General features: G+C 52.3%; 1 protein-coding gene across 3 annotated transcripts in view; it reads right to left on the bottom strand.

Moving 5' to 3' along the window:
- The window catches only part of BSN (bassoon presynaptic cytomatrix protein), a 95047-nt gene that overhangs the window by 14533 nt on the left and 65524 nt on the right, over window positions 1–14990 (bottom strand). For all 3 annotated transcript variants that reach the window (XM_065075282.1, XM_065075281.1, XM_065075283.1), the window contains one exon: window positions 1139–1570. In XM_065075282.1, the coding sequence (XP_064931354.1) occupies window positions 1139–1570 (432 nt within the window). The remainder of the gene's footprint in view (window positions 1–1138; window positions 1571–14990) is intronic.

Below are 14990 nucleotides of genomic sequence, written 5' to 3'. Positions count from 1 at the left end.
AGAAGGCTGTCTAATGGCAATATCCATTTTTTTACTACTCACTACTCAGAGACTCGAGGTGGCTGAGCCCTGTCATTAAGCTGGGGTACCGATGGCTGTGTGACCTTCGCTGGGGCAGGGGAGCACAGGCAGAGCTGTCGCTCATCCCAGGCAGCTACCTGCACCAGGACAAGCCCAGGCACTGGTAACTGGGGAGGGTTCTGTGGAGAGGGCAGCCCTTGCACCCCTGCACCTGGCCAGGCTGGCACAGTGGCACTGAGGGAACATGAGCTTCAGCAGCTGCAGGTGTGGGGATCTTTAACGAGCTTTAATTTCCCTGACCGACAGGCCTGCCTTCAGAAGCAGGGCAGCCCCCAGGACCCTCCTTAGATGCCAGCAGAAATAAACAGGCCCTTTTAATTGACGTTACAATTAGGCAGGGTGGGGGCAAGCTTCCGAGCCCTGGGGAAAGCCCTGTCACACTTTGCTCTGATGATACGGGCAGGACCTGTCACCCCAGGGAGCCACCAGGAACCTTATTTGATTTCGGAAGTGCCAGCAGACAAGGACAGAACAGCCTCTTCCCCAGGGGCAGCTGCCTCCCCAGCTGGTGGGGACCTCCTGCCGTGTCCGTTGCCCAAAGGGGGGTTGTTGGCTGCTGCTGGGATGGTTGCTCTTGGGGGAAAACTATCCTAATGCAGCCAAATCTTTCCCCAAACCATACTGAATTTTAAAAATGGTGGGATGAGGAGCTTGAAAAATGCCAACTGCTGCAACACAAAATGTTCTGAAATGAGTTTTCCATTTAACAACAAATTCAGCTGCCCTTATATTATTTAAAACAAATCCAAAGGCTAAAGATTACAAGAACTATTGCATTATGCCCAAATTGATCTAATCCTAATAAGAGCAGGCAAACTCCAGCATGCTGCTGTAGAAGTTCCCGAGCAGTGTGGAACTGCTGAGACAGCAGTTTGCAGCTCACCCTTTCCTGTGGCAAGCGGCCTCCAGGACACGGTTCCTGCTCCGACTCGGAACAACCTCCCATCTGAGCATCGCTGCTGGCGCAGACAGGGCTCAGCACTGCACCCGCCCCGGGGACACGCAGCCCCAGGGCTGCTTGGGCGGGGACACGGGGACACGCACCCCCAGAACTCACCTCTTGCTCCTTTGCCCGCGGCGCCTCAGGGGGTGCCCGGCTCTCTTTGCTCTCCCCCTCCGCTTTGGGGGTCTCGCTCTTCCCCTTTGGTGTGGCGGTGCTCTCGGGAGCTCTAGAAGGTTTCGGAGCAGCTTTGGGCAGCGTTTTTTCCTCTGATGGTGCCGGGGGCTTCTTCTCCGGCGGGGCAGGGCTGGGGGCCCGGCTGGGTTCAGCAGCCCGCAGGCTCCGCGCAGGCGAGGGCTGCCGCTCCGGGGGTGCCGCCGGTTCGGCCGGTGCCGGTGCTCTCTGGTGCTGGCTGGCAGCTGGCGGCTGGTGCCGGGGGGAGCCGGGGGGTGGTTGCTTTGGGGCAGGCAGAGGCATGGGGGCTGGGTCACCAAGGCTGCCTTCGAGCAGGCGCTGAGTTTGGCAGTTCAAGCACAGCCATTCGTTTTTCTGCAAAACAGAGAAAGGAAAGTTCTCTTCAAACTCTGTGAGATTTGGCCCAGTGGGGGTGTCACTGAGATCTGCTGATGGGACATGCAGTGATGGCACAAAGGACTCAGCCCACATAAAGCAGATAACTGGCTTCGGCGAGGCCGGGCGGTGAGCAGGCAAGTGTCATAACGCTGGCATGGGCTGTGGAGGGGTGTGCAGCATTGCAGCTGAATCCTACAAACCACCTAGAAGAGACCAACCATCCAGCTCAGACCTACCCCTGTCCAGGCCTCGGTGATGTTCAGCCAGAGGGATGATGGCTACGGCACAGGGATTTCACACTCTCCCCCATGACACCTCAGTATCACCAGCTCTCTTCATCTCCAGTCTTGCCAATATTTCAATTTTAAATGAAATGAAACAATGAAGGCAGATTGCTACTGTAGCTTAACACTTTTTTGGCTCCACACAGCTTCTCTTTCCTCAGTACAATAAAGGTTTAATAGCATAATCATAATACTTAAGGATCTTTTTTTCTAGGTTATCAGAAAATACTGGGTACACAAGTATGCAAAAATTTCCCAAAGATATTACTCAAAGTACACGCTGTGCAGGAAAAGAACAAGACAATCTTGTCTAGTGAAATTCTCAGCAAGAGCCATCGTTTTATGACCTGGAAAAAGCCGCTTGCACGCGGGGCGGTGAGTGGCAGAGAGCCCGCGGGGCTGCGGCGGGGGCTCTGCATTAGATCTGAAGCACTTTCCCCGCTCCGGGTCATGCAAGGGCTATTTTTACCCACCCAGGAATGTCCAGGAATAGGGGCCTGACATTTTCTTCCCTTTTGATGTTTCATAAACTTAAATCTTTTTAGCTTTGCTCCTAACAGTCTGATATGCTCCAGCTCCTTTTCCCCAGACTTCTTCTTTGCTGATCTGTTGCTCCTGGAGCTCAGGGTGGCCAATCTGAGGGGGCAGCTGGCCCCAAGGAGCTGTCATGCTGTTAGAGACATGGGCTTGGTCTTCAGCTGTACCAGCCTGGGACTGGGGCTGCAAGCCAGCCCTCTCTCCTGGAGCCACAGAGGTCATGGTCTCCATGGAGAAGATGAGGTTCACCAAAATGGTCTCAAGGAAAAGGCCTCAAGTTACACCACGGCAGATTTAGATCAGTTATTAAGAACAATTTCTTCCTGGAAAGGATTGTCAGGCATTGGAACTGGCTGCCCAGGGCAGTGGTGGAGTCACAGCCCCTGGAGGGGTTGAACAGATGTGGAGATGAGGTTCCTGGGGACATGGGTTAGTGGTGGACTTGGTGGTGTCAGGTTAACAGTTGGACTTGATTACCTTAAGGGTCTTCTCCAACCTAAATGATTCCATGATTCTACTCTATGGCTCTAAAAACCCCACCTGTGAGATGGCGGCAGCACAATGGGCTTGGCACCTGCAATCAGAAGTCCCCCTGTTTTGAGGAGATGCTGGCGATGCTTTGCAGCTGGTGGTGGCCAGGAGCAGTGAGTGTCCCCATGGACAGTACTTACTCCCGCAGACACCTGAGCCAGGAGCTGCCACCAGCCCACGCTGGCTGGGGAGCCAGGGGCAGAGATGCTTCTCCTGCAGGGAAGGGGCACACGTGCAGCATCCTCCCATCACCCCACAGCAGCCCCCGGTCCCACACAAACATCTTAGGAATACACTAGGGGCATAAAAAAAAAACCCTTTCAGCATGGTAATATTTAATTACTGCTTAATCAAAGAGAAAGTCTAATTAAAGGGCAAGTGCAGCCTATTGTATTGTAATGATTGCATTTGTCTTTTTTTATTTCAGAACTTGTTCTTGTCCCTGTGTCTCTGAATCAGACCTCCTCGCCCCGCTCCAATCCGTAATTATTTCAGACTGCAGAGGGAAATGTGATTGCATGACACAAATTGAATCTCTGCCTCATGGAAACACGCGGCCTTTCATTTTTCTTTGAGGAATCCCATTTTTCTTCACTAGAGCTCTCTCCCAACACTGGCATTGAGGGGGAAGCATCCAGCCTGGCCTGGGATGTCTCCAGGGATGGGGCATCCATCACCGCGCTGGGCAACCTGGGCCAGGATCTCACCACCTTCAGTGTAAATAATTTCTTCCTCATGTCCAGCCTCGATCTCCTCTCCTTTAGTTTAAAACCATCACCCCTTGTCCTACCACTACAGACTGTGCTAAAAAGTCTGTCCCCACAAAACAATCCGTCCTGCCCTGTCCAGGCCCTCAACACACTCCCTGGATGGGGCACTGACCATGCCTGTGCTGTCCCACTCTGCCAGACCATGGTGGCTGGGAGCTCTGGACCAGGGGATGGGCACAGACTCTTTTGCCCCACTGGGGCCAAATACAAGCCAACGATGACCATGGAAGGCCAAGGCTGGCCACCAAGTGTGGAAACTGAGTGCCAGTCAGGTCCCACCTGAAGAGGTGGCTCTTGTGCCCATGGAGAGGCAGGAGTTACATACACTCTGGCCATTGCCCTCTGGGACAACCACCATGGCAAGGCACCTGCAAAAGTGTTACCTCCTAGACCATCCAGTCCTTTGTCCAGATGTACAGGCTTTGCATGATCAGAGGGTCAGGGCGGACATCAGGAAAAGCCCCTTGGCTGAGGCAGTGGTGCAGCCCAGGACACTCACCGTGGGGTCTCTGTCCTTGGAGAGGGTTCAAGACTTTGCTAGACCAAGTCCCTTGTGTTGATGGCTCCTTTGCCCTGCATGGCAGACTGGACTGGAGACCCCTCATTCCCCCAGCAGCCCCTCCCCAGCCACGGGGGTCTATAGCTCTGCAGATCGGTCTGAGCATCCTTCCTCAGGATAGTCCTGCCTGTGGCTCCACAGCCGTTCTGCTGGGCAGCTGACCCGGTGTCACCCACTCCAGTGTCACCCTGCTCTCGCAGACGTGATGGCTCCACTCTTCATGGGACTGCACCGGGAAGGGGAGAAAGGAACGATCTCTGGTAAAAATAGCCCTGCCAAAAAGATTGTGGAGCTCTGCTCTGAGATAGCTTTTGTCCTTCACAGCCTGCAGAGAGGCTGGGGCACAGAGTGGAGGCAGGAACCGGGGAACGTGGCAGGTGGAGCTGGCCCTTGGCCTTCCCAAGCTGAGAGAGGTGCTGGCCAAGCCCCAGAAGACACCCCAGACAAGAAACTGCCACATGTTGAGTTTGCATTTTCTCTGTCGGGCTTTTCTTTCAGCACCCCGGGGGTCTCCCATGCCGGGGAGACCCTGCCAACAGTCCAGCACTCCGTGCTTTAGTCTGAACCCCCACAGAACATCACTACATGGTTACAGCCTCGGATGGCAAAAGAACAGGGGAAGGTTTTCTGTCCCGAGCTGTGGGAGAGCCCCCGGCCTCGGCAGCAGCACTGTGCAGAGCCCTGTGTATGGTGCGAGCATGGGCTGTGCTGGAGCTGCGTTCGCCATCGCAGCGTTTGCCGTCACGTCCCGGCGCTGGCTGCAGTGACCATCTCCAGCAGCAGGAGCTCCAAGCTGCCCGGCTCCTGCACCCCCGCAGGAAGGTGTGAAATCTGCCCGTGGCAGCTGCGGGGAGATGAAGGCAGGAAAGGCCACCTGTACCCAGCAGGAACATCCCTGGCAAACCTCTCCAAGGGCTCAGTCCCCATCTTTAAGAGCCCTCTGCAGCCCAACCAACACCTACCACTGACACTGTCACACTGCTGGATGTTAAAACCCTGGGGCTCAGCACAGATGCTGCGTCCAAGGCACCTTACAGCCCTGCACCAGTGTTCCAGGCTCCATTGGTGACAAATGACCCATCCTCTTCCTGCTGTCCTGCAGCGTTTTCAGCTTAGTGTTTAGTTCTCCTGCAGCCCCTCTGCTGCCTCCCAGAGGGGTTGGCATGGGAGCAGCTCCTCCAGACGTGTAACTTGGTCCTGGGCATTTCCCAGCCAACACGGCCAACGGGATTAAGCCACCCCTGAGAAAAATGCAAACATGTGACGACCAGCTGATTTGCTAACAGCTTGTAAATCCCCATCCAGATTAACCAGATCCCATGAAGATAATAATAATTAGGCTGTATTTAGTGCTTTGCATGTCCAAACGGTTGGATGACCAGGAAGTCGGTGTGCCCCTCACCGGGGCAGTAAGCAGGTAAGGAGCTTATAGAAAAGGCACAGCAGCGCCTGTCTGAGTCCCTGTGCTTTGAGATGCTGGAAACCACGGTCCTGATCAGGACGGGATGGGGGCTTGCTCGACGCCTATGTTTGCTGCACTGCAGTGCAGGCACAGGGGCTTTAACCACGTAGAGGACAGGTGATGGGAGCTGGGGCCCATGAAGACTGGCGCACTGGGAAGCCCAGCAGCGCACGGGCAGCACCGCTGGGATGCAGAGCGGGCTGCAGGCAAAGGAAAGCATCAATAATTAAAGAGAGGGATGAAACTAAACCATTCCTGAGATGCTGTCTTCAATGTCGAGGCACTGGCAGGGCAGGGAGCGCAGGAAACCAGCCAGCCTACACCCCTGGGCAGTCACCATCCTGACCCCTGGGCTCCCAGGCTTCCATGCCCCCAAAACACTGGGATTTGGAGAGTTATGGGAAAAGCAGGTTTCCAGCAAGAGAAAAGAGCTCTGTTGGGGGCAGGAGGGAGCCCGGGTGCAGGGCAGCCCTGGCCAGTGACCGAGAGTGAGTGGCTGCGTTCCAGGCATCGCAACAGTGCGGGAACGACTATTCCGGTTATTAATTGCACACCACGTGAGCGGTGTGGGGAAACGCAGGATGCGGCCACGATGCTGGCAGGCTCTGTGCCGACGGCTGCCTGTGCTGCCTCCTGGGTCAGGGAGGGTTTGCCACAGCCCGGCCCGCAGGGTGACACATGGGGATGCAGTGTGAGGTTGGCGAGCATTGGGTCTGTGTGCATGGGGGGTGTGCCGGGCTCCCCCCGAGCTCTGGCATCCACTGGCAGGTGGCCACAGCCGCGCTCGCCAACCTCCGCTGGGTTTTACCCTGCAATTGTTTTAATTTACTAATGGGCAACAACAGAACTGTAATTAGCTAAAACAGAAGTCTTCCAGCATAATTTTGGTCACCGTTACCGCTTGGCAAGTTAATTAAATGCTGAATCCCCCAGCACCGCTGAGTGTTTTTTAAGTGATAGAGCCAGCGAGCTTCAGCATCGTGGTTGCACATGAACCTCCTGTTCAGCAGCTCGGAGGTCTGAGAGCCTTGGTGGGAGATGGCGGCGCCAGAGGCTTCCCAGCTTTCCCAGTTAGCTCCTGGCTGCCAGTCCCACTGTCCCCATCACCCCCGAGGACCTCGATGTAACCTCTCAGGTTTCTGGCAGATGCACAGCCGTGATCTTCATCCCAATGCAAACTGCTCCCTGCAATATCATCCCTAGGACTCCACCTAGTTATTTATGTTCTGTGGCATTATTTTACAAAATTTAAATGATATCTATTAAAATACCAGGACAAAAATCTGTGCAAAATTAGATAAGCAGCATGAGGTATAAGTATCTCACAAGCCAGATCTCATTTCCCAGCATTAAATGCGTTGAATCTCACAAGAATATTTCATTTATTTGCTGACAAGTACTGTGCATGGCTCATCACTGTGACAGATGGGTGCCTGGAAAATATGGAAAACACTTCTGGTATCTGAATCAAGATCCAAATTAACAACAAGAACCTCAAAAAAATCACTTCTCAAGCACTCCTCTCAGTCCTGCTTGAAGGAAACCTCCTGTTTTGGAGTGTTCCTGACATCCAGCCACCTTCCCCGCACTCTCCCGCAGCAGCAATGGGAGCATCTCACTGTGTGATCCCACTTCCCAAGCACTTAGCATCCTCCTGCTACAAACACCCCAGCTCTGTCTGTACTGGGGATGGCTTTCAGCACAGTTTTAAAGGAAAAGGACTGAGTCATGCTTGACCACTGGATGCCAGGGCTGTTTCAGACCCACCTCGGGCAGTGCTTGGGGTCTGGCTGGCAGCAGGCTCCCCGGGGCTCATTCCTTTTGGATGCCACTGCCTGAGCGCTGGCTGCTGCTCACTCACCCTCGGTGTCAGCCCATTCCCTCAGCTGAGCTCTCCCGGCCCCTCCAGACCACCTCCCCACAGCTGGAGGCACCACACATCTCTGCCAAACCCCTTCCACCGAGCCACTGCTGTTTTGGGGGGGACGAGGGCGTGTGTGCCGAACCCAACAACCAGTGCTTCTCCAGGATGCTCACCTACAGAAGGGACGATGCACATCACAGTCCCGACCACAGCAAGCTTGCAAAGCACATTTGCAACCTCGTGTGCCATCAGCAAATAACCACAGGCCTGGTTTTACCTCCTCCCCAGCCCTTATCTCTCCAGGCGCTGAGGCAGGGATGGGATTCGAGATGAGGACGAGGAAATGCGTCGCGACAGTGGAAGCGCCAGAGATCGGGAGGCGAGATGGAACAAATGCAGGAGATGCTCATCGAAGCTGTGCCTGCGGTGGGGAGAGGCCAGAGAGGTTTCAGGTGGTCCCAGTCCCAGGAGGGGACCAAGGAGGACCAGGGCAGGCAGAGGCAGCCCTGGGGACAGGCAGAGGCAGCCCTGGGGGCAGGCAGAGATCAGGCAGAGCAGGAAGTGCCCTGATTGTGCCTTTTTTTTCCCTAAGAACATCCTCAAAATTCCACTCAAGCTAGATTCAGAGCTGCCTGCACCTGCGCTTGCTAACTGCATCTATGCCAGCATATGCGTGCTGCTTCTGAAATTTATGTATGCATATATATATATATATAAAAATAATAATAAAATCATTTTAGTTGGAAAAGACCCTTAAGGTAATTGAGTCCAACCATTAACCCAACACTGCCAAGTCCACCACTAAACCATGTCCCTAAGAACCTCATCTCCATGTCTGTTAAACCCCTCCAGGGATGGTGACTCAACCACTTCTCTGGGCAGCTTGTTCCAACGCTTGACAGCCCTTGTGGTGAAGAAATTTTTTCTCATATCCAATCTAAACATCCCCTGGTGCAACTTGAGGCCATTTCCTCTCGTCCTGTCATTTGTTACTTGGGAGAAGAGACCAACACCTTCTATACTACAACCTCCTTTCAGGCAGTTGCAGACAGTGAGAAGGTCTCCCCTCAGCCTCCTGTTCTCCAGGCTGAACCTCCCCCATGTCCTTCAGCTGCTTCTTACAGGACCTGTGCTCCAAATAAAGATCTATACATAAAAAAGGCTAAACATGACTCAAACACCGTGCAGCACAGCAGGCCATGTTTCTCCAGCCCGGCTGCCGGTGTGCTGACACCTGCCTGGTCAGGGAGCGAGGGGGACTGTGGCTCCCCAGAGTCACTGTACATCCCTCCCACTGCCCAGCAGGGCTGGTGCGTGCAGCAAAGAGCCGGCACTGCCTCATGTGACGCCACAACTCCCGCACTGTCCCCAGGGAAAGGACCACACGTGCTTCCCACAGACAGCTGAGATTCCTTGGCCGCCTGCTCCACACTAATTGACTTCATTACCATCAACCAGGCAAGTGTAGTGCAACCACGGTTCAGAGATTAGCCCAGCTGAAAACCACCACAGTTATTTCAATACCTTGCTAAATATAGCATTTGACTAAGTAACCCAGTGATGTGCTTCAGCCTATTCTATTCCTGTGGCCTCTCTCAGGCTGATGGAGCCGACAGTCCCTCCCCAGCTCTATTTTAGATACGTGTGATGTATCGGTGGCCTTCACACCTCAATGTGATTAAAAGCAGCGCAGAGTAAAGAGCTCACTGGGATGAGCTCTGCCTTGCAGGGCTTGTTCTCTGCCTCCCATCTGCTCTGCTCCATCCCTCTTTCTTCTCTGTGCTTGGACCTCTCCTGGCTGGAAAAAACACACAGAAAGAGAAGGCAGGAGGAGCTGCAGACGATGGCTGAGCGCTGGGGCTGCCATGAGCCGTGCCAGGAGGGAAGGACGCGGGTAGCAGCAGCTCCCAGCCCCAGCTCCACCACAGCCACAGGGGAGATGCTGATTTTTCTCCTCCCTTGCTACTGGCCACAGCAGGGATGCATCAGCCCTCCGTGACACAGCCCAGAGGCCAGAGAAAACAGCCCCCGAGCCTACAGCCCAACACTCCAGCAGAGGATTATTCCAGCTGAAAGTCTTTGACTGACGAGTCATAGTGACGCTCCCCTCCGCTCGCCTTCGAGGAATTGCTGTGCTCTTGCCAAGTCAGCTTATTCCACTGCAGAGCCGATGGCCAGCGAACAGCCCAGCGGGGAGAATGCGGCTGTGGGAGAGCTGCAGATGCAGTTTCCACCAGCACGGCCAGCCTGGGCCACCCGTGGCTTCTCGCCCACTGCAAACCCAGCAACTGTGCCCCAGGGTTGGGCATGGCCATCCTGGGCAGCCCCAGCTGCGGCAGAAACAGAGATCTGCAGAGAACCGATGGGCTTTTTGGTGTGCTGACCCACGGAAAGGGACGTGTGTTGCTCTCCTCTGCCCCTTGGGCTGTGCCAGGGCCCCCAGCAAGGCTCCTGCCCAAAACTGGCTTGATGGAGGCTAGAAGAAAAGGCCAGCATCTCTCCCACATTATTAGGAATTGTGGGGTTACACTCAAGCTTAGACCGCTTTTCCATATTGTTATTTCACTGTCAGGCCCAAACAATTTTATTCCCCAGAGCTGGGAAACAAGCTTGCCTTCAAACACCTGACTTGAATGCCAAGGGGTCAACTGGGTGACCAGTTTGGAGGGTCCAGCTGGGACCCCAAAATAATGCCCCCTGTGCAGCCATAGCCACCAGTCAGACCCCCCAGCTCATCCCTGCCCACCTTGCACCACCTCCAAAATCAGGGCAGCTGCTGCGGCAGGAAGAACCTTCTGTATTTTTGGAGCTTAAAAAAAAGGATCTTTTCAAATGGCAAGAATGTTTCTAAGTTAAAGGATTGAAACTATTTTGCAATCAAGAAAGCCTATTTCCAAACCAACCCGATTGCGAGAGCCTGGGTGCTGTGTGGGCTGTGTGAAGGGGCTGCTAAAAAAGGGTACACAGCTGCCCAAAATTTGGAAACTGGTGCTTTTGCAGAGTATATATAGACATCCCTCCCCACTCAACATATTTCCTTCCAGTTCATTAGATAAAAACATTTCTAAAAATCAGTAGGATATTGAGGAGAGCGCTTGGATGCTTTGGGTTTTTGTCCAAGCCACGGGACTGATGTCCAGGGCTGCGGGTGAGCATCCATCACCCTGGAAATGGCCTGCGGAGCATCTGTGTCCCTGCCACGCCTCTGCAGAGACACAGACATCCAGCAACGCACCAGCTGCCATCGGGGACGGGAGGCAGGGACGCCAGCTCCCAGCATGGCAATGCCGGTAGAGATGAACACAAGCAGGTTTGCCTTGACGTGTCATGAAGGCGACACGTGGAATTGACACATGGAAGCCAAGCACTCTTAGGTAGGACATGGGACATCCTCTGTGCTACTATTATAGAAGACAAGACTAGTTTCGGGGCCAGACGCGACCACCAGAAATGCCCATCCTCACTCTGACCCACCAAGTTCACCCACCACCACGTGCACCAGCTCATCTCCTCTGCACTTTGGTTCAGATAAAAGACACTCTTACTTCACATGGTCCCCATTGCTGGGCAGCAGAGCAGTTTTGATACTCATTTGTTGCTATTTTGTGCTCCCTTTTTTTCCTTGGCTACTGGACGCCACTACACATCTTCTGCCACCTTGACCATTACCCGATGACCCCTTCTGCAGTGAGAAGATGGGGACAAAGCTGCCTCTGGCCTGGGACAGGCTTGAGATGGAGCATCTAATCCAAAAAGTGGAAGAAACAACCCGCCCACGCTGGGCATCTGAGGGTGCCATTGCGGGAGGAAACGTGAGCACAGTGCTGCATATTTAAGGAAAAGGAAAATCACAAAGAGTAAGAAAATAAGAGGAACAAGAGAGCAAGTCTCAGATGCTGAAAGTGCTTTTTGTTTTCACTGAGCCTTACTATTTCTCTCTGTTTTATCTTGGAGAAAAGCTAAATTAACTACCAGCTCAGTTCCAAGAGACTGGATCCAAATGGATGAAGAATTAAGAAGATTTTCTCTTCACAATAAAATCCAGCCGAGTATTAAAGCAGCAGAGGGTTTGGTCTGGTTTTCAAAGATTAGCTATGCCTGTCCCAAGGAAGACAATCTCCCATTTCCCCTTTTTGCTCCAACATGACGTTTATAAAGCTGTCTGGGTCATTTACAGTCGTTACAGACCAGTCTGCGATGACCATCATGTAACCACGCAGAAGAGAGGACATGGCTCTTGTCTTCCGTTGTCCCCTGGCTCCCTGGCCCCTCTCGCCCACAGACACACCAGTTGCTCCCAGTTCACCCTCCCTGAGGACCCCTCCGGGTCCCTGCTCCAGCACTGCCAGGATGCACCCGCTGAGAAACCGCATCTTCTCAGCCAGCCCTGTGCTAACATCACACCCAGCTCCGCATCCAGCACCAAAACCCACCGGCACAGCAGCAGGAGTCTGTTTTTCCCCTACCGATAAAGAAGTAATATATTGTTCATTTTTGTTTGAATCGATCCAGCCGTGCATTGTAATTTACTCTGTGATGTAGTACTCCTTAACGAGATTTATCAGCCTGCCAGCCAGCCTTATCTGTAACAGTCCCCATTATCGGGATGTATTTCTCAGCCAAGGTTAACAGCAGCAAGAGGATCTCCGAATGCCAGCTGCATGATAATAAACCTGCAAGAAAGCCCAGGAGGTGCATGTTGGGTCCAGCACAGTCCAGACCTGGGTAATCACGGATCCCAACTCCCCTTGGTGCATGGGCACAGTGCAGACACAAAGTGTTTCTCATAGCCATGCTGCTATTTCACATATGTTTGATCAAATAACCATGTCTCTTCAGGAACCGTTTGGACTTGTATATACAAGATTCAAGTTCGCAGCAAAACAATGTTTGCTAAGAGAAACGTGGCCAAACTCTACAGAAAACAAATATAACATTGTATTCATTTTTGCAACAGAAGAAAATCCAAGAAAAGCTAAGTTTATCAGAAAAGTTTTATTTAATCAAAACCTTGGTTTTTCATAGGCACTAGAGTGTTGACTAAAATATCAACTAGCAATTTTCTGCATCTGATAAAAGCAGATTCAAGCTGTCTGATTGCTCTATTTTAAATTGCAAAGAGTCCTGGGTGTCTATCAGGCAGCAGCCACTCGCTTCCAAACCAGAAGAAAATCTGCATCTTCAAGAGCTCCAGCTTCCTTCCCATTACGAGCTGCTCAGTCCCCAGTCCCCTCATCTCCAAACCAGTCCAGTAGCAGCGAATGGGGTTTGAATCTATTTCATTATCATGATGGATTATTTTCAAAGCATCTTGGGGAGCCAACTGCTGTACAGCTTGGAAGCTGAGGACATCCCAAACTGATGTCCAGCAGTACCTGCACAGTTATATAATGCTTCCAAAACTTTAATTATAATATTTTCCCGGGAGACAACCCTACATCAGCAGAGACTGAAAACCCCATGTGGAAATGGCTGAGGGTACCCAGGGCTCCACTGCTGAGACCTACCCAATCTGCCTTCCCATGGCCCTTGCACGTTGGGTAGATGCCCCACCGGAGGGGACATCTGCTGGCAGTTGTCCTCAGCTCTTCCAGGCCCTGCCAGCAAGCGGGAGGTCACCTCACGGCTTTCAGGGCTGTTCAGCACTTGGAAAATAAGATGCCAAAGGCCGAGGGCTTCACCTTTGGGTGGAGAGCAGTCAAGTGATGCATAGACACCTGCAGGCATCTCAGGTACCTTGTGACCCCACTGATCTCAGCCCCTTCCCCTTCTCTCTTGCTCCATCCTGTTCTATTCCTATTTCTATGGCCTCTGACAGGACTTTTGCCCTGAAATACATGTGTTCCTAGAGAATTGGAAACTTTGGTTTCTGTGGGCAATGCTGTCTGACCCCATTCAATGACTGTTGCTTCAAAACAAGCCCATATACCCTGTTCCAGGCTTCAAGATTATCAGTCCTGATTTCAGCAGCAGAAATATTTTAATTAAATGAACTACCTTTATAGAATAAATCAAGTGATAAGCCTGAAAAATTAACTCTCATAATCTTTCATTCTTCTGTGCAGGTCAATAAACTATTACAGGAAAAGGCTGAGAAACATTCTAGAAACACGGGTTGTTACAACAGAGACAGATGAGCCATTTTACTCCCTAATTATAACCATCAGCATCTTTCCACGCCCGTGCCTTGCACTCTTCCATCCCCTCACCTTGTGCGCACAGTAAACCCAGCAGCTCCCAGACCCCCCTGTCTGGAGAGCATCTCCCTCCCCGTGCTCATCCCATGAGACTCCTGACTCCACCGAACTCCTAAAATCTGGGCCATGAGGGCACACCTGGAGAACCCATGAGTTGCCTACAGAGGTGGCACGTGGCTTGGCAGGTCCAATATAATTTTCATTATCTTTAAGACCCATTATAAAACTTAAATTTATTTTCAAAACCCTTTTAACTTAAACTTATTTTTAAAAGAGCTGATAGCCCCCCAGCTGCCGGGTGGTGATTTGATGGTGACCCCGACCTGGAAAGATGTTCCCACCAGTGGTGACAGGTCTCTCCACAGCCAGGAGGTGGGAACTGGCTACAGGCACCAAGGTGGAAGAACTGAGATTTTGCATCTCAAGAGTAAACTCAGCAAGAATGAAGCTGAGAAGCCAAAATGAAATGAAATGGTGAAGTCCACATAAAATGGTTGCTTTAAAGAAAAACAATCACATGGATCTTTGCTCAGTTAAATATGGATCTCTGAAGGCGTTTCCTTTCCCAGCTGCCCTTTTTGCAAAGACAGATGGATGCATGTGGGACCTCTTCGCTCTCTGAAGCCTCAGGAGGAACCACCCCATGCAAACCCTTTAAGTAATTTAAAAAGCTCTGCTTTAAGAGTAGTTCCGGGCCAGTCCCGAAAGAAACCTGCCCCTCTGAAGGCTGGCAACACTCATCTGACTTTCAGCCTGAAGAAAACCCCCGATCTGTTAAAAATACTGCTGCCTAGCTCCAGTTTGCTCTTCTTTTCCTGATGTCCTATTTGCTCTCGGCAAGCAGATGACTGTTGGTCATGCTTAACAACTCCGAGTAAATCAGGAAATTATGTAAAGCTGGGAATTTCACAGCTCCTTTGCAGACGCGAGGGTGTTTGCTCTCGGCAGCCCCCGGGATCCGCCGCAGCCCCCTTGCACCCCCGCCACACTCATCCCAGACGCGGCCCCAGCCAGGACACAGCCACAGTCAAACCCACAGGTCCTGTCCTGACACCCATGGTCACGCGTTCAGGGGTTTTTACCAACACAATACCTCATTTCTTTGCCAAACTAGAGGGGTTTTTTTGAGAGTATTTGTTCTCCGAGTCAACCAAACACCACTGAAATTGATGCTTTTCTGCTTCAACAGGCT

Source organism: Columba livia, chromosome 10 (assembly GCF_036013475.1).
Source record: "Columba livia isolate bColLiv1 breed racing homer chromosome 10, bColLiv1.pat.W.v2, whole genome shotgun sequence".
Lineage (NCBI taxonomy): Eukaryota > Metazoa > Chordata > Aves > Columbiformes > Columbidae > Columba > Columba livia.
This window is presented reverse-complemented; position numbering and strand designations above follow the sequence as displayed.